The sequence below is a fragment of the Natrix helvetica genome (genome assembly GCF_964273705.1).
Source record: "Natrix helvetica genome assembly, chromosome: 3".
Taxonomy (NCBI): Eukaryota; Metazoa; Chordata; class Lepidosauria; order Squamata; family Natricidae; genus Natrix; species Natrix helvetica.
In genome coordinates this window covers 163,932,154-163,950,249 of record NC_138549.1, presented here as the reverse complement: position 1 = coordinate 163,950,249, position 18,096 = coordinate 163,932,154, and the positions used below count along the sequence as shown (strand labels likewise).

The following is an 18,096-nucleotide window of genomic DNA, read 5'->3' as shown; positions in this document are numbered from 1 at the left end:
TGTGCAGGGAAAAACCTTCCACAGTAAAGAAAAGCTTCCCAAATATGTGAGAAGTTGTTAATTGCTTCACACGCGCGAGAAGTTTTCTTTATTGTGCAAGGTTTTTCCCGGCACACAATAGCTGAGAGATACTCGCACCTGAGAGACACAACGGAGCTGCCAGACTCTGATAAGATGTGCGCCTCGCAGTGGGGCACAATTTGGGGGTGGCAGGTGGGGTGGGGCGGGCCTGCTAAAGAAGGGGAAATGGGAGAGTGGGTATATAGGTAGAAATTTCAAAAAATAATCCTACCTTTTACCTGTGGGCGTGGCTTGGTGGGGTGTGTGACTAAGTGACGTCAAGGTGCCCACACCCACTCAGTCACATGACCCCCCACCTAGCCATGCCCACCAAACCAGTAGTAAAAAAATTTCAAACCCACCACTGCAGCAAATATCAACTTCTTGTAAAATTTCAATTCCATGTGCAAGAACACAGATGGCTGCTGTAATGTTCTGTGGTTTCACAAGATCACAAGTTTGTGGTGGGCATTTCTTCATCATATTTTGAGTAGTCAGGAAAGATCCTGGCCTGCTTTGAATGGCTGACAATCCTCAATTATTATTCTCCATTCCTAGGAGAAATCTTCTCTAGAGGTGAAATCAAAGGACATTCCCAATTCCCAATTAGCAGTCACTTACCAAAGCTCTTTCCCAGTCTCCAGAGATTTTCAGCGCGCCCCCAAGCATCTTCCAATTGGACTGTTAAAAATCTTGCATATGAATTGTACTCTTCAACTTCAGATGTTATATGGAAAGGACCCAGTCCTTCTTCCTTGCATATCGTCAAATTTTGTACTCTAATCAGTTTTGAAGGACTGATGTAAAGTTGGATGGTACCAGTGCCAGTTAATGGTGGAGTGCCTGGAAAAGAAAAAAAGTATTTTAATTTTAAGAAACCATTTATGGAAACCATTTATGGAAGCAGGAAGGAGCCTTCAAACTAAGGGAAGACCATGTAGTTTAGATGTGGCTTGCATGCTGCTCCCCAAAGTTCTAGAAGCATCTGCAAGTTGCCATCAAGTTGGCAATATCATAAAAGAAGGGAACAGTTGAATTATGAAGATGAATTGCATTCATTGTATTTCAATTAATGAAATAAATATCAATCCAACTAAATCAAATAGTTTTTTTTTCCTGGCCGTACACACAACAACCTCACATAACAGACTGGAACAAATGATCTGAAAAAACACAATGTGCTCCAGAATTTAATGATGGATTTCATTTTAGGTATTTTTTGAAATATGCACGGCCACCTATCTTACATACACAACATCACCCTGAACTGCCAACAATCTTCCATGCACAACAGAGATAGTTTTCAGCAGATTCTGACCAGTTCTGGAGAAGCAGTAGCGGAAATTTTGAGTAGTTTGGAGAACCGGTAAATACCGCCTCTGACTGGCCCCACCCCCATCTATTCTCTGCCTCCTGAGTCCCAGCTGATCGGGAGGGGATGCGGATTTTGCAGTAACCTCCCCCTGGAGTGGGGAGGGAATGGAGATTTTACAGTATCCTTCCCCTGCCACACCCACCAAGCCACGCCCACCAAGCCACACCCACAGAACCGGTAGTAAAAAAAATTGAATCCCACCACTGATGCGCACAGACACATACACAAAATGTCTATCAACAAAATACAAGAGCAATTAAAATAATAATGTTATAACCAAGGCACCTTTTAATAGGCTCACAACAGAAATCACACCTATACTGGGATAAGCCAGTATTCCAGCCCAGCCAAGCCTAGCCAAGGGTGGGATCCAGGACTTCACAGCCTTCCAGTAGAGCTTCAGGGTCTTTTGTAACTTGGTGGTAGCTTTTTAGATAGGGTGGATGCCATGACAAAGATGGCATATCTCCTATGTCCCACCAGATATGCCAGGATGTTGCCCTGTCAGATCTGGTGGGGACAGCAAAACCTTGAAGAGAGGAATATAACACGGCTCTCTACCATAAAGGACTTCAAAGGTGATAACCAGCACTTTGAATTGCACCTGGAAGCAGATTGAGAGCTGGTGACACTGTGTACAACACCAGTATAGTATACACCAGGGGTCCCCAACCCCAGGCTGTGGCCCACTACTGGACGCCAGACTATTTGCAACCGGGCATGTGAACGGTGGGCTTGCGCACATGCGCACAGCTCAACTTGCATGAGTAGCAGGCTGGCATGCCTGCACATGTGCACACAGTTCAACTTGCGCAAGTTGAGTTGCGCATGCATGCATGTGTGTGCCAGCCCACCACTTGAATGGCCCAGGTCCCTTCTCCCCCTCCCCCATCCTTCTCCACTGGGTTGCCAAACTGCGAAGGTTGGGGACCACTGGTATACACAAACCACGCTGTGCTCAGAACTGTGCATTTTAGACCAGTTGAAGTCTCCCAATGTATTTTAAGGGCATCCCCAGGTAGAATGCATTGCTGCAATCCGATGGGGTTGCAACTAAGCAATGAGTGAGTGCAAGCAGAGCCTCCTGATTTAGAAACAGGTCCAACTGATGCACAAGACAGATGTCTGACAAAGCCCACCTCTTTAAACAGGATTCTCAAATTGGGTAGCTCCTTTGACCAGGGTGTAATATCCCACAGCTACTCATTTTGTTGAAGAAAATTGTTCTCCCTACAGATGCTCATAGCTTCCAGACACTGGATGAAAACCTCAACAGCACAACTAGCTTTGTACCTGACCTGGAAGCCATCTTTTACATTTGGGCCTTCAGGCCTGCCATATTTTTTACTGTGGGAAAATGGCAGGGGGGATTATGCAGACTATGGGTGACATATAGTCAAAATAACATTCTTTTCTCAGAGAGTCAAGGCCACCTTGCCCTGCAGCTGCGATGGTGTGACTGGGAGGCATCTTCTGTTTTGGACAATGCCTGATTGGACCATGTGATGGACATGTGGATGCTGGACAGGGACTTCATTTGGGTGGGAAAAACCCAGAAACTTTCAGATTCGGATTTTCCCAGATGTGCCAACATGACATCTCTAATAAAATGGACCTTTGAGTAAACTCAAGCCTTGGAGTCTTCTTTTGTTGGGGGTGTTACTTGGAACCCTGACATTTTGCCAATGATGGAGATCTCAATTCCTGATCAATTTGTTCATATTTTCTTCTATAGGGTCATTAAATCTTGCAGCTAAACATGTTCACAAGGCATCTCAGAGCACAGGATGTAACTTCTGTCATCTCTGGAAATCCAGCCATGTGCTCCATGCTGTCTTGCTTCACAGACCCTAAAGAACATATCAATCCTTGCACCACGACTAGAAAAGTTCATGCCTGAAAAAGAAACTCTCCAACTCCTACATCACACACAGAGAGAACCAATTCTGAAAGTACATTAGATAGGGATGACTTTGAAAGTTTGCTGAGCCATGACCTTGTCCATACTCAAGAACTCACAGACTGAAAAAAAGAAAAGAAAAGAGGAACTTACCATCATCAATGGCCTGAATCAGAATGGTTTTATTCATTAATAGATATTCTTTACCAAGAGTTTTTGCTATTTTCACAATTCCATAATATTCACTGATTGTTAACCAACCACTTGGATCGAACCCAATTTTGTATCTTAAAAAAAGCAAATGTTTTAAACATGAATGATAAACTTTATAGCAATAGCACTTAGACTTATATACCACTTCACAGTGCTTTACAGCCCTCTCTAAGCGGTTTACAGAGTCAGCATATCTCCCCAAACAATCTAGGTCCTCATTTTACCAATCTCGGAAGGATGGAAGGATGGGTCAACCTTGAGCTGGTGAAAACCGAACTGCCAAACTGCTGGCAGCCAGTGATCAACAGGAGTAGCCTGTAGTACTGCATTCTAACCACTGCACCACCGCGGCTCATAGTTATGTAGTTATGTAGACCATATCCGACTGGAAATAAAGCATTATGGCCAGTGTTTCTCAGACTACAGTTTTATATACATCTTAAAAAATACCATGTTGGCTTAACTTCATTGCACCATCTCAAACTTCAACCAAAAGTAGCTCAGACAAATCCTTAGGATTTGTACATGGCACCACAGGAGTCTGACAACAGCCAATAGAATACATGCTCTTGCACAGGAACAGGAAGCTCAAGTGCAAAGCCCAGGAGAAGGTATAAATCCCCCTCACTCTCAACTCCATGTGGTCAGCTGCCCAGAATCACACGTGCTTGGTGGTTCTGCTTAATCTATAAATGGCCCCCCTTCCCAATCAGCCTCCAGCCTTCATTTTGTCTCCAATGCCTTTCTCCCGGCTTGCAACTGACCCCGATGGATATTTCTTCCAACATAAGTAAGACATGTAAGGAAGCAACAATCCTCAAATTACATTCACAAAGGAACACCCACCATAAGCACTTACCTGATTTTATCTTGTGCTGTGCCTGAATCGTGAGCTGTATATTTCACAAGTGTAGTACCGGCCCAGACCCCTTCTTGATATTTGAAATGAAGAACTGGAGGAATGAATTGAGGGGCATAGTTTCGATTGGTGATATTAATGTCCACGGAGGCTTCAGAAAATGGTGGCTGAAGGCCTCCTTTGCATAAAAAGAAGGGCAATTCATTCTCCACAACAATGACAAGTCTCCTCACGGAAAGGCTACCATACACCAAAGGCTGAAAAAAAAAACCACAAAAGTTTCCATTAATATATTCTGGTTTCTTCTAGCTTCTTCCCAAATCTGATGCCTTCTAGAGCAGGGGTCTCCAACTTTGGCAACTTTAAGCGTGGAGGACTTCAACTCCGAGAATTCCTCAAGTCAGAATTCTCCAGCCAGTTGGTTTGGGAATTCTGGAAGTTGAAGTCCCCCAGGCTTAAAGTTGCCAAGGTTGGAGACCCCTGCTTTAGAGAATTGGCATTGAAGCTCCCATCCTCCATAGTCAGTATAGCCCCATGGTTGTGAACCTATGGTACGCGTGCCACAGGTGGCACATGGAGCCATCTCTGAGGGCACGTGAGCCATTGCTTAGGTCAGCTGCAGCATGCATGCATGCTCCGGACAGCTGATTTTCAGCCTTTGAAGGGCCTCCGGAGGGCCGGGAGAGGCCATTTTCGCCCTCCCCAGGCTTTAGGAAAGCCTCTGAAACCTGGAGAGGGGCCTACTGGAAGTTTGGAAACAGGCCATTTCCAGCTTCTGGAGAGTGTCCGGGGAGGGGGGGGCGCAGGAGGTCGCTTTCGCCCTCCCTAGGATTCAGGAGGGCAGGGGGGGGGGGTCATGCACATGTGTGCAGGGGGTGTGGCAGAGGGCGTCATGAGCTCATGCATGGGGAGCAGGGGAGCAGGGGTCGCACAGGCCTGGCGGGGGCACCTGGGGGATAGAATTATGGGTGTGGGCACGCATGCTTTTGGCACCCAAGCCAAACAAGGTTAGCCATCACTGGTGTAGCCAATGAAATTATTCTAGAAATCTTATCTCTATCTTTGTCAGCCTGCCTTACCTTGGCAACACGTAACACGCCTTCATTAGTTGTAGAATCCGTAAAAACATCAAAGTTTCCTCTTTCGTTTCCTGTTCTTATGGAATACTTGGTTCTCCAAGCACGTGTATAAGGACTATCTTTGTCTTCCACTTTGAGGCGAAGGATGTTGCTTTCGGATGTGCCTTCTGGGACATCTGCATGATACTTGGAAGACACAGAAAGAGTTCTGTGACACGTCAAAGATAATTTCTGGCATTGTGTCTGCCTTGCAGTAGCATGACGAAGAGACAAAAGGCTAAGTTGGGTTATGCAGGCAGAAAGTACATGGTGTTCTGACCGAGGCTTCCCAAGAGCATGAAACAAACTTCTTGTCCCGACAAAAACACCTTTTATTAATTTACTGCGAATTCCGCTCATTCACATCCAGCAAAGTCTTTCGAGGGAGGATTTACGGTCACAGACCTTATCTGGCTTGGAGAGCTGACAGGCCGATATCTGGAAAACTTGGCAAGGAGTCTCAGAGAGTCACAAACCGATTAAGTGAACTAATTGTCTCCTGCAAACTCCACTCCCCTTTCGCTCCTCTTTTATTCCCTCTCGGAGGGGCCATTCATTGTCCACCTGTGGCCTTACTCCCAACTCGACCCCTGTTCTTTAGCTGTTCCCTTCGTCTGGCAACTGTGCATGCACACAGTGAAAACTGGCTCTAGCTATTTGCCTGCCTCACAGATGTCTGCCTCTGAAGGCAGCTTGTAACTGGCATACGGCTCTGACCCCCCTCTCTGCCTCATCAGTCTTCTCCAGACTCCAGGACTGGAGAAAGTCACTTCCGGTTTGCTCGTAGGGCTGTTTTTAGTCCTCCGGAGCCTTCGGGGAAACCTCTGGAAGGCCCCTGAAGGCTCCAGAGGGCTTAAACCAGCCCCACGAGCAAACCGGAAGTCCATTCCCGAACTTCCGGTTTGCCAGTAGGGATGCTTTTTTGCGCTCCGGAGACTTCAGGGAAGCTCCTAAAGCCTCCAGAGGGCCTCCAGGGGTGCGGGGGGAGGCTGTTTTCGCCCTTCCCAGGCTCCTATAAAGCTTCTGGAGCCTAGGGAGGGTGAAAAAAGCATGCAAAAAATGGGAGGGGGGAGTGCCTGTCATGTGCGCTGGGGGGGTTGCGCATTGCATTATGGTGCAGTACACCCACGCACGAACCCCCTGCGCTCCCCCTGCTTATGGCACGCGAGCCCAAAAAGGTTCGCCATCGCTTGTGTAGGGTCTCCTGCTTCAGCGGGGGGTTGGACTAGATGACCTATAAGAGTGATGGCGAACCTATGGCATGTGTGCCACAGGTGGCATGCGGAGCCATTTGTCAGGACACGTAAGGCGCTGCCCTGTCAGCTGAGTTCACCTTTTTAAAAGCCATTTTTCGCCCTCCCCAGGCTCCAGAGGCTTTAAAGGAGCCTGGGGAGGGCGAAAAGAGCCTCCCCCACCCTCCCAGAGGGCCTCCAGAGGCTTCAGGGACCGTCTGGAGGCTTCCCTGAAGCCTTCGGAATGCTTAAAATGACCCCCCGGGGGGCGGGGGAGGCTGTTTTCTCCCTCCCCAGGCTCGTATAAAGCCTCTGGAGCCTGGGGAGGGCGAAAAAAGCATGTAAAAATGGGGGGGTCGCTCGTTGTGTGCGCATGCGCACTGGGGGAGGTCGCACATTGCATTATGGGTGCAGCACGCCCGCACACGACCCCCCCCTGCGCTCCCCCCACTTGTGGCACGCGAGCCAAAAAAGGTTCGCCATCGCTGACCTATAAGGTCCCTTCTAAAATTGCATTTTAGCAGCCTCTCAAAAAAATGCAGGTCCTTTTTTTCATCACAAAAGGAATCCCATCAGAAGGAAACCAGGCAATATAAATCCTGTTCTGTGAGCTTGAAAATGTGAGTTAAAGGAAGATGGTTGTACTCTTTGTGGCTGGGTCCAGCATACATTCTCTCACACTGTTAGTAGTTATCTTAAACATCTTACATATTTTTGGGTGAATACGGGCAAATTGTAGTTCGAATCTTCCACAGCAATATTGACTCTTGCAGTTGATGACATGGGTGGGGATCCACGATCTGAAGCCCTGATCAGCACTGTGAAATTCCTATTGGCCTTAAAGACAATAAAATTTTAAAACAGTGTCTTTTAAAAAAAAATCAAAATAAATGTGACCTTACCATTATTCTTTGGGACTTTTACAAAGTTAGAAGATTCCTTTTATATGTATACATGTAGGGAAAATTCTGAAGAAAAGATATAATACATATAAAAGGGGGAAAGGGGAAATTAAGAGTAGGGGATAGAAGGACAAACAGAAAATTGATGAAAAATGGAAAATCAAAGAGAGCAAGAGTTAAGAGAAAATGGCTAGGAAAGTAGGAAGAGAAAGAAGAGATGTATATTAGTAGAAAATGAAATATGTTAATACTGCTAATGATATATATATATAGTTTTTTAAAAAATAACAATATTAATTGTGGATAACCAACTAAGTAAAATGCTTGTTATAGTAAAATTGAATGTGATGATATATATGCTACCTATAGAAATTAGAATAACAAATGAAAAATGAAAGGGTAAGTTTGTTCTATTTTTTCTGAAAGGGTGAAAAATGATACTGTCTACATGTTAAGAAAAATGTAAGATGGAAACATGGGAAGAAAATAATGGGCTGAAATTGGAATGGTAATGTGATGTAAAACAAATTATGTATAAGAGAGAATGTGAAAAGAGGGGGGGGGACCCAGACAACACTTTGTTTGTAAAAGAATTTTAAAATTTGTAACAAAAAAAATATTAAACAAAATTACAAGATGGATGTGGTTATCCCCATCTAAAAATGTAGTCCTCCAAACAGTGGCAAGATGTAAGAATACAATTAAGTGGACTGCATGAGATAGTTGAGTTTAATACACACTGTCTCTGTCAATGGAGATTCTCAGTCATCCATGTCATGTTTGTCCCAAAGGTGCTTTTTCAAGAGGCAACTGGACTTTCTGGGATTTGACGTTTCACTTCTCATCCAAGAAGCTTCTTCAGCTCTGACTGGATGGTGGGGAATAGAAGGATTTATACTCCTTGCAGACAGCTGGGTCATTTGCATCCTTTTAGCGAGTCATGAAGGTCACCTGGAGGTTTACCTGTGTCCTCAGGGTCACCTGAGTGGTGCAAATGGGTGTGGAGCCTTCTTGGAACTGTTGAAAGAACCAGCTGGTTTGAAAGAGGTGTCAAAGAGGCCCTCTATGTCGAAATTGAACCGCCTTCTCTTAACAGAGGGGGAGATAGATTGGGATCTAGCTCCAGTTTACAACACAGTCCTTTCAAGAGTTCCAAGAAGGCTCCATAGCCACAGATAAGCCTCCAGGTGGCCTCAGCGACTTGCTAAAAGAATGCAAAGGTGTCTGCAAGGTGTATAAATCCTTCCATTCCCCACCATCCAGTCAGAGCTGAAGAAGCTTCTTGGATGAGAAGTGAAATGTCTTCAAAGAAAAACCCCCAGAAAGTCCAGTTGCCTCTTGAAAAAGGATCTTGGGGATACATATAGTCCCTGTTCCTTCAAACAGCTAAGCATCACTTTGATTCTAAGTATGTATTTCATGCATTCACTTTTTATGTCCTGTATCTGTATTAATATTCTAAAGTCACAAGTTAAAATTTAGCTGGAGAGGCATTTTATTGGGAAAAAATGAAGTGATTCCGTTGCATTATTGCGGTATTATTGTGTATAATTTTGTAAGTTCATTACAAAAAAAAATGTATACACATTTCTAGTCACTTATTCTGCAAGATGTATGTGCCAAATTTTGGTTTTGACCTCTTATTTCATCCTTCCATCTCACTACTCATGCTGTGTTAGCTAGGAGAAAATGGATCTCCGGTCTCTTTAGACTCGCTAAAAAATAAATTTAGCCCATTGTCTGGCATCAAATACAATTTCTATCCTTTAACTTACCATTTCATTAAATTGTTCATCCACCACACTCAAAAGAACGAAGATAAGCATTTACCTTAAGATGGTGGTTTAATGTTAGAGGTTAGACTCAAAGACAATGTCAACTATCAAATTTTCTTGGATAGTTTTACTGGAGCATATGCATGCCAAGACACAGAACTCATGCAACTAATTATAACTTTATTTCTAAGGACAATTTTTGTTTCTAAGGTCAATACCTCATAATCCAAGCATTGTGTAATGCTCATATAGCCACTAAAGGAATCAATAATGAAGAGAGGCAACGTTAGTCGAGGTGTCTGCGAAATCAGAGAATATACCACTTCGGAATTTGCAGTGCCTTTTTGGTCTGAGTCAAAAGCTGTCATTCTGTAAAAGTTTTCACCTACAATAGAAAAATTGGAGCACATTAGAGCAATATCATACATTTAATCGGAGTCTATGGAAAGAAAATGTTTTCGTACATGTCCATTACTAAGGTATAACCTATATGACACGGAGGATTTCTGGCACCGCATGAATTTTGCCACCTAAAGGAAAATCTAGTCTTAGATTTTGACTTCATATAGACCCATGATAGCAAACCTATGGCATGGGTGCCAGGGGTGGCACGCAGAGCCCTCTCTGTGGGCACGCACGCTGTTGCCAGCTGGTCTTCGTGGATGCTCGAGCGCTTGAAAATGGCCTGAAAATGGCCCCCAAAACTGCCAAAAAACAGGCCATTTTCAGGCTGTTTTCTGGGTCCCATTGAGGCTGTTTTCTGGGCCTGAAAATGGCCCCCAAATGGCCCAAAAGAGGCCTGAAAACAGCCCAGAAATGGCCAAAAAGCCAGCATGCACGTGCCAGCGTGTCGGAAACCCAAAGACCAGCTGGCTGGCATGCACATGCGCACCAGCGATGTGCACACCAGCCAGCTGGACTTTGGGTTTCTGGTGCTCCGGTGAGCATGCACACACCTTCCGGTTTGAGCCCTTGGTGCCAAAAAGGTTCACCATCACTGATATAGAACATAAGAGAACTGGTTTGATATAGTGGTGAAGGCATCAGGATAGAAACTGGGAGACTGTGAGTTCTAGTCCCACCTTAGGCACAAAGCCAGCTGGGTGGTCTTGGGTCAGTTCCCCTCTCTCAGCCACGTGAAGCAGACAATGGCACCACTACTTGCAAAAAACCTGGCCAAGAAAACTGTAAGGACTAGTCCAGGCAGTCTCCAGGAGTAAACACTGATTTGAAGGCATGCAAATAAATAGGGATTATTACATGAAAATGCCAACATTTAACATATGCAAATAAAGTATCAAGTATCCAAGTAATAAAGTCTAAAATGAAAACATTCATTAGTATGTAAAAAAGGATGTGTATGAAAATTAAGTACAATAACAGAAGATGGTAAATTACAATCCTTACAATACCATTAATAATTCTTTTAGAAACATCACTATATTGAACATTGAGTAATGCATTGTTATTGGTTGGCTATTTGGCTATCAGAGGGGTTAGTCTGTTATGCAGGGTTGATAAACTGAGAGTATATCGGTAATTATTTCAGTTCCAGTACCAAAACAAACTCATAGTTGATTGTGGAAGGGAACTTAGTTATGCCCCCTTGTTAAATTAGGAAAGAAATTAGATGCACCTTGAAGTGAGCATCCAAATAATGCATTCAATAGATATTTTCCATGTGGATTTCAGTACAAATTGTGCCTTATTCTTTCATTTGTAGCTGGAAAAAAATAGGAAGAAATATAGAATTCAGCAGAAGGGACTTTAAATTTACTTTGACAGTGAAAAATCCCAGAAATTGAAAATGATTGAAAACCTTGGGAGGAAAAACCCTATTAGCTCCCTATAAAAATGCACACAATGTAATTAGAAGAGAAATGTTTACTTAATCTCTATGTAGGAATGGTGACTCAGTGGCTAAGATGCTGAGTTTGTCAATCAGAAAAGTCAGCAGTCTGGCGGTTCAAATCCCTAGCACCGCATAACGGACTGAGCTCTCATTATGTGTCCCAGCTTCTGCCAACCTAGCAGTTCAAAAACATGTAAAAATGCAAGTAGAAAAATAGGAACCACCTTTGGTGGGAAGGTAACAGTGTACCGTACGCCTTCAGTGTTTAGTCATGCCGGCCACATGACCACAGAGACATCTTTGGATAGCACTGTCTCTGTGGCTCAACGGAGATGAGCACCGCCCCCTAGAGTCGGGAATGACTAGCACATATGTGCAAGGGGAACCTTTACTTTTACCTTAGGAATAGATCTCTTTTTTTAGTTAACTGGCAAGAAAAAGAGAGAAGAAAAAAGGGCAGGAATCAACCAGGTGCAATCCTATCTGATGTTGCCCAGATTTTAAAGACTACTCACCTTTGTGGTAATTTCCTTTGATGATGATATTGAATTCCCGTTGGGAAAACTGAGGCGCATTGTCATTTATATCCTGAATCTGAATGACGACATTCAAGGACTTTGCTAGCATTTTATTATTAGTTCTGTTAAGAACATCAAAAGTGATCTGAACAAAAGATAACCAATGAGGAAATCAGTTTCAATTTTAAGACAAAGCAAAATGACATTAAGTAAGATTTGATCACTGGAAATCCTGCTTAATATTACAGCTAGGAGAGTCCTTAATCCATGTTAATCTCCAGATTTTGTCAAGTGGGGATGAATTCTGTTGTGAAAGAGATTTTCAGGGTTCTTAAAAACTGTGCTAGGCCTCGAGATATGTTAAGCCAGTGTTTCTCAACCTTGGCGACTTTAAGTCCTGTGGACTTCAACTCCCAGAATCCCCCAGCCAGCTGGCTGGGGAATTTTGGGAGTTGAAGTCCACAGGACTTCCAAGGTTGAGAAACACTGTGTTAAGCTATAATACTTGTAAGAATAAGTAATTAAAGAAAAAAAGGGTTCAGTGAAAAGCAACAAGGGTGATTAGGGAGCTGGAGGCTAAAACAGTTTCAGGAATTGGGTATGTCTAGCCTAGTGAAAAGAATAACTTGGGGTGACATGAGGCAAATTCAAAAGTAAGGTGAGGAAGTATTACTTTACAGGAAAAAAAAATAGTGGAGGTGTGGAACCAACCTCCAGCGGAGGTAGTGGCTCAATCATCAGTAATTGAGTTTAAATACGATTGGGATAAACACATGTCCAACACCGCCCCGAGTCCCTTCTGGGAGAGGGTGCGGTATAGAAATTAAATAAAAGTTAAAAGTTAAAGCTGACAGACATTAACAAATAAAATTTAAATAAAAAAATTAAAAATCTCAAAGGGCAAATTTGATGGACCACTTGAACTTTTACTAATACCAGCTTTCTATGTTCCTATGTAAATATTCTCTTCTATAATCTAGTCTAGCACCATGATGTGCCACAGGTGGCATGCAGAGCCCTCTCTGCAGGCATACAAGCCATCACCAAGCTCAGCTCCACCATGCACCTCCCACCGGCAAGCTGATTTTGGGGTCTCTGCTGCGCATGGGGGAGATGTGCGCGCATGCACAGGGGATGTGGCACTCCCACTCACCCCATATTTGGTTTCAGGAGGCTTCTGGGAGGCCTGCTATGTCACTGCGTTTATTTTTGGTTTGCCAGCTGTACCTGCATTCTGAATTATACAGTAGAATGAACTGTCTCTTATCTGCAGTGATTTACTGCGCAGGTCACACATTCTTTCTTAACTTTCACTTCTGATCTTTTGTTCGCCTGCCAAGGGAGGTAGGCACAGAGCTCTGCCAAGATATGATTAATTTAGTTAGCAAGTTTGTATTTTTACTTTCTTTTATATTAAAATGTTTTTTATTAGATCATGCCTCGGGTTTATTTTCGCTTATTTCAAAAGTATGCTTCAAGGAAATTCCACGGTCCACACTTCGATAATTCAGGGCAGAATTCACACCCTAACATGCTAGGCCCAAAATGGAGCACAGAGTGTCGCGTGCATGCATGGGGAGAGCCCTGGGGGTCATGCGTGCATGCATAGGGATCCGGCGCACTGCTTTTACTTTACTTTTATTTAGATTTTTATACCGCCCCCTCTCCCCAAAGGGACTCGGGGCGGTGTACAGTCGGATAAAAACACATCAATAAATAGAAAATACAAACACAAAAGAGGAGGCAATAAGAAACTGTACATATCTGAAGCAAAGTAGTTAAAAAACAATATTTAAATAACCCTAAAAATACCCAATTAATATATCTGCCAGGAGGTAGAATAAAACTATAAATGGGCCAGGCCGGCTAAACGGAACAGGTGAGTCTTCAGTTTTTGTCGAAAGGAGCGGAAGTCGGTGGTGGTTCTGATATCGGGGGGGAGGTCATTCCAGAGGGTTGGGCCCATCACAGAGTTATGGGTATGAGCCCATCACTGCATTATGGGTATGAGCGATTTTGGCACGCCAGGAGAAAAAGGTTAGCCATTACTCATCTAGCATCTTCAATTTGCCTCCTAAGGCTATTAAAAGTCACAGACTCAGTTATTCTGTGACTGTGCCTACTAACTGTCTTACTTTGTGTGTGTGTGTGTGTGTTTTTTAATCCAATTTAACAGGTGAGCTGCGAAAGGAATAAGCACTGTGAAATGAAGCAGAGTAAGCTTAGCACAGGTGTGCTTTTTTGCAGTTCAAGATGGACAATATAAAGATTGTAAGCCAGATCATGAAGTCGTATTGCTTAATTGGTAGCTAGAAAATAGGCTGAGTGAACAAATCGTTTATTGGGATATAGTCTTTTGTATCATCATGCAAACAGCAGATGGAACCCAAGGGCAGCAAAGCCTTCACCCAGCTTTGGCTGGCAATTCAGTTTATGGCCCTACTTAAGACCAAAATAACCTGGCAACAGTAACTCAGGCTGTACCTGTCACTCAGTTTTGGCTATTCTAACACAATCAATCTGGGGCTGCCAAGCTGTTCTCCCTCAGTGCAGTAGAATATTTATTTTAAAGTTGCTGCACTGATTACTTTCTAGTCCCAAATCACGCTGATCACTCCCTTTCAGTCTTGTGGGCTTCAACTCCCAGAATTCTCCAGCCAGCATAGCTTGAAGTCCTTAAGTCTTAAAGTTGCTGAGGTTGGGTGCCCCTGTTTTAAAGCCTCACATAGACCAAGTTATGGTTGCCAGTTTATATCAGGCAGCACACTGAACAGAAGAAAAACCTGTCTATCCCAGGGGTGTCAAACTTGATTTCATTGAGGGCTGCATCAGAGTTGTGTTCAGGGGTGGGTTCTGGATTATTTTACTGCCGGTTCGCTCAGGGGTGCATGCATGCTTGGTGCACACCACACATGTGCAGTAGTGGAAAAAATGTTTTTGCGCATGCGCAGAAGCAAAAAACAAGATGGCAGTGCCTACGGCGCCACCGATAGAACCGGTTCAGGGGCCTGGGCAGCCGAGTTACTACCTACTGAGCCGAACTGGTAGGAACCCACCTCTGGTTGTGTTTGACCTTGGGTGGGCATGGACAGAGTTCAATATTACTCATGTTGGGAGCACCTGTGATGGCCCAGCACTCTGCCAACGAAAAGGCTCCTGAGCTCCGTTTTTGGCTGGGATGGCCTCTTGCAACCTTCTCCCGAGCTCCGTTTTCACTGGCAGGGCAGCCTCACGGGCCAGATCTAAGGACCCCAGGGGCTGGACCTGGCCCCAGGGCCTTGCGTTTGACACCACTGATCTATCCTGTCTACCCCATTTCAGTTATTGTGAGACGCTTCTTTGAAGGACCCTGCTCCTTCCTAGTTATATGGGGCAAGATATGGAAAGCTATGAACAAGGTAGCAGGGCTTCTCAATAATAGCTTCCACTTTATGGACCGATCCTTCATTCAAAGGTATCTATGACTGCTCCTTCTTTGCTTTTTGGAAGCCTTTGGCCCAACTTGATGGGGATGCTGTGATGGGTTCGAAAGAAAGCTGCGTTCATTGGGATTTGTTTCGCAGGGACTTTTTCTCTGTTTAATAAAGGGGCAAAATAAGTACAAATACATACTGAAAAAGAAGGTGTCTTCTCTCGATCGATGGGATGATGCACATAGACAAGTCCACAGGTCTTTATAATAGAAAACACGGTCACGTTTGGATTTTTATCCACAAGAATTGAATAAGTGACGGGTCCCCTCTGGGATACATCATTGAAAACCTTCAAAAAAAAACAGATTGCAATATCTGAGTAAGGTTTCCAATTAAAATCTGTCTCCCCCACTCTCTCTCTCTCTCTCTTTCTCTCTCAGACACACACACACACACACATACACACACAGTCTCTGTGTCTTTCTTTCTCTCTCTCTCTCTCTTGTCTATGTGTGTGTGTGTCTCCCTCATACACACACACACACACACACACGCTGTCTCTCTGTTTCTCTGTCTCTCTCTGTCTCTGTCTCTCTCGCTCTCTCTCACTCACACACACACACACACACACACTGTCTCTCTCTGTCTCTCTCTCTCTCTGTCTATCTCTCTCCATTATATTCCAACAGTGGCTGAGGTAGAAATGATTCTTTCAATTTATGTCCACATAACAACCGCTTCTGTTACGATGGTGCATGTGTGGCAGTCAATGTGGTAATTTACCATATATTTGCCTTGGAGTCAATCTTGACTCCTGTCAATTGGATGGAAAACTCCAAGACGTTTCCTGGCAACGTATTTTGTTTGACTTTGTCTTCTTCCTAAAGATGAAAGAGAGTGACTGGTCCAAAGTCAGCCTAAACTAGCTGCATATTTATATGAAGATTAGAATTCATAGAATTCATTCACTAGCTTTTTTTTTAACTCCAGATCTTTAACTATTGTATCAAACTGACTGCCCCATAAAAAGAGACCTGCCGGATCTGGTTGAGGCCCATCTTTGTCTACCTAGGAGTTTGAGGGGCCAAATGGGATACTAAACAGGTGCTCACAAGCAGGAGACAGAAGTCCACTTTCTCCTGCTGTCGTTGCCCTTCAACTTGTATTTAGAGCTCACCGTGAATCTGAAACTTGAATACCCCCTTGACAGACCTGTCCTCCCTGCATTTATTTAATCCTCTTGCACTTTATACCATGCAAGTTACTGACCATCATGATTACCAGGTTTTACAGGAATAAATTCCCTCTAACGTCGTTATGCATTATTTCAACACTCTTCATTGATTTTCAGTAGTGTCTTCTTAAAAGAAACTCCTCAAATTAAGCAAGCACATAGAGTCAACAAAAAAAGGTAGGGTTGAAAGATTAGGAATCATGGAACTATCAGTCTTCTTAGCAGTAGGGTGAACTAGCAAAATTAGATGATGATGATTGATGATGATGATGACACAACTAAGCATAAGCTGTAAACTACCCAAAGTCACTCTCTTTGAGTTCAGTGGTCCTATAAATCCATTGAATGAATGAATGAATGAATGAATGAATGAATGAATGAATCAATCAATCAATCAATCAATCAATCAAAATAAATAAGTAAAATAAGCAAGCAAGCAAACAAACAAATAAATAGTCAACGTTTTTGTCGTTACCCATCCAATCAGTTCTGTGGATGCAACTTTTTCTTCTTTAATTGGAAAGAAATTTTTGGTCCATTTCTTCGATGATGAAGAATGAAGATTGCTGAGTGGATGCTGTGAATGAAAGGATTCCATTATTATGACAAGCCTTTCTGCAGTCGAAATTGCTGATCAGAAGATCTTTAGATCATGTTCTGAAGCATGCCAAAAGCTGTTTGAGATCAGCAGTTGAGGACAAGCAACTGCTACTCTTAGTTCAGAAGGTCTGCAGGACACGTAGAAGGTTCCAAAATAGTCCTCAGCATCTCGAGGTAAAAATGGAGAGGATTCTGACTGCAATGCTGCAAAGATTCTATCAGTCAATGTCCGTAGTATTGAATTAGACAGAACAACTCATTTCTACACCAATAGGCAATAACCTGTTCAGCCCAGACTCTAAATCAGTGGTCTCCTAACTTTCCAGCCTTGTCAATTGGTTGTGGGGAGAGGGGATGGTTCCAAGTGACTGGACACATATTTACCAGCCCGCTGTGTGCGCAAGTGAAGCCTGGTTCTAATGGGCAGTGGCCCGGTAGTGGGCCATGTCTTGGGGGTTGGGGACCCCTCCTCTAAATGAATATACACATGTACAATTGGAGACTTCAGATTAAGAAGGTACAGATAGTCTCCTTCAAGTTGAATTTGAATCATTGGACACATAATCCACATGGTTTTCTGGGCAACAATGCAGAAGCTCTTTAGGATCGGTTTTGACTCCTCTGCTTAGTCTAGCCATGGGATCTCTTGGTGACCTATAGTCCAAATACTAAGCCCTCGCCGTCTTAAAAAGATCAGCCAGGTACAACCACCTCCTTAAGATTAAAAAAACAGGAGGGACACAATTATGGTTTCTGATGGGGAAAAGCAATCTAAAAATGATTTCCAAGGGCAGTAGGAAAATTTGACCAATGACATCCCCCAATATAGATGAGGGATGGTATTGTAAATCTTCTGCCCATTTTTTAAAAATAATGTTGGATAATAGTGTGAGAAGAGGTTAGTACCTGCTATTGGTACTATGAGGAGGCTGAAAGGATAGATGGTAGATAGATAGATAGATAGATAGATAGATAGATAGATAGATAGATAGATAGATAGATAGATAGATAGATAGAGAGATGGGTGGGTGGGTGGGTGGGTGGA

General features: G+C 43.5%; 1 protein-coding gene across 1 annotated transcript in view; it reads right to left on the bottom strand.

Annotated features, from left to right (window-relative positions):
* The window catches only part of LOC309390106 (cadherin-like protein 26), a gene marked incomplete at both ends in the record, with an annotated part of 68,947 nt that overhangs the window by 39,755 nt on the left and 11,096 nt on the right, over positions 1-18,096 (bottom strand). The window contains 7 exons of the mRNA XM_081949186.1: positions 682-903; positions 3,489-3,622; positions 4,408-4,664; positions 5,487-5,672; positions 7,466-7,594; positions 9,653-9,819; positions 11,802-11,949. Of these exons, the coding sequence (XP_081805312.1) occupies positions 682-903; positions 3,489-3,622; positions 4,408-4,664; positions 5,487-5,672; positions 7,466-7,594; positions 9,653-9,819; positions 11,802-11,949 (1,243 nt within the window). The remainder of the gene's footprint in view (positions 1-681; positions 904-3,488; positions 3,623-4,407; positions 4,665-5,486; positions 5,673-7,465; positions 7,595-9,652; positions 9,820-11,801; positions 11,950-18,096) is intronic.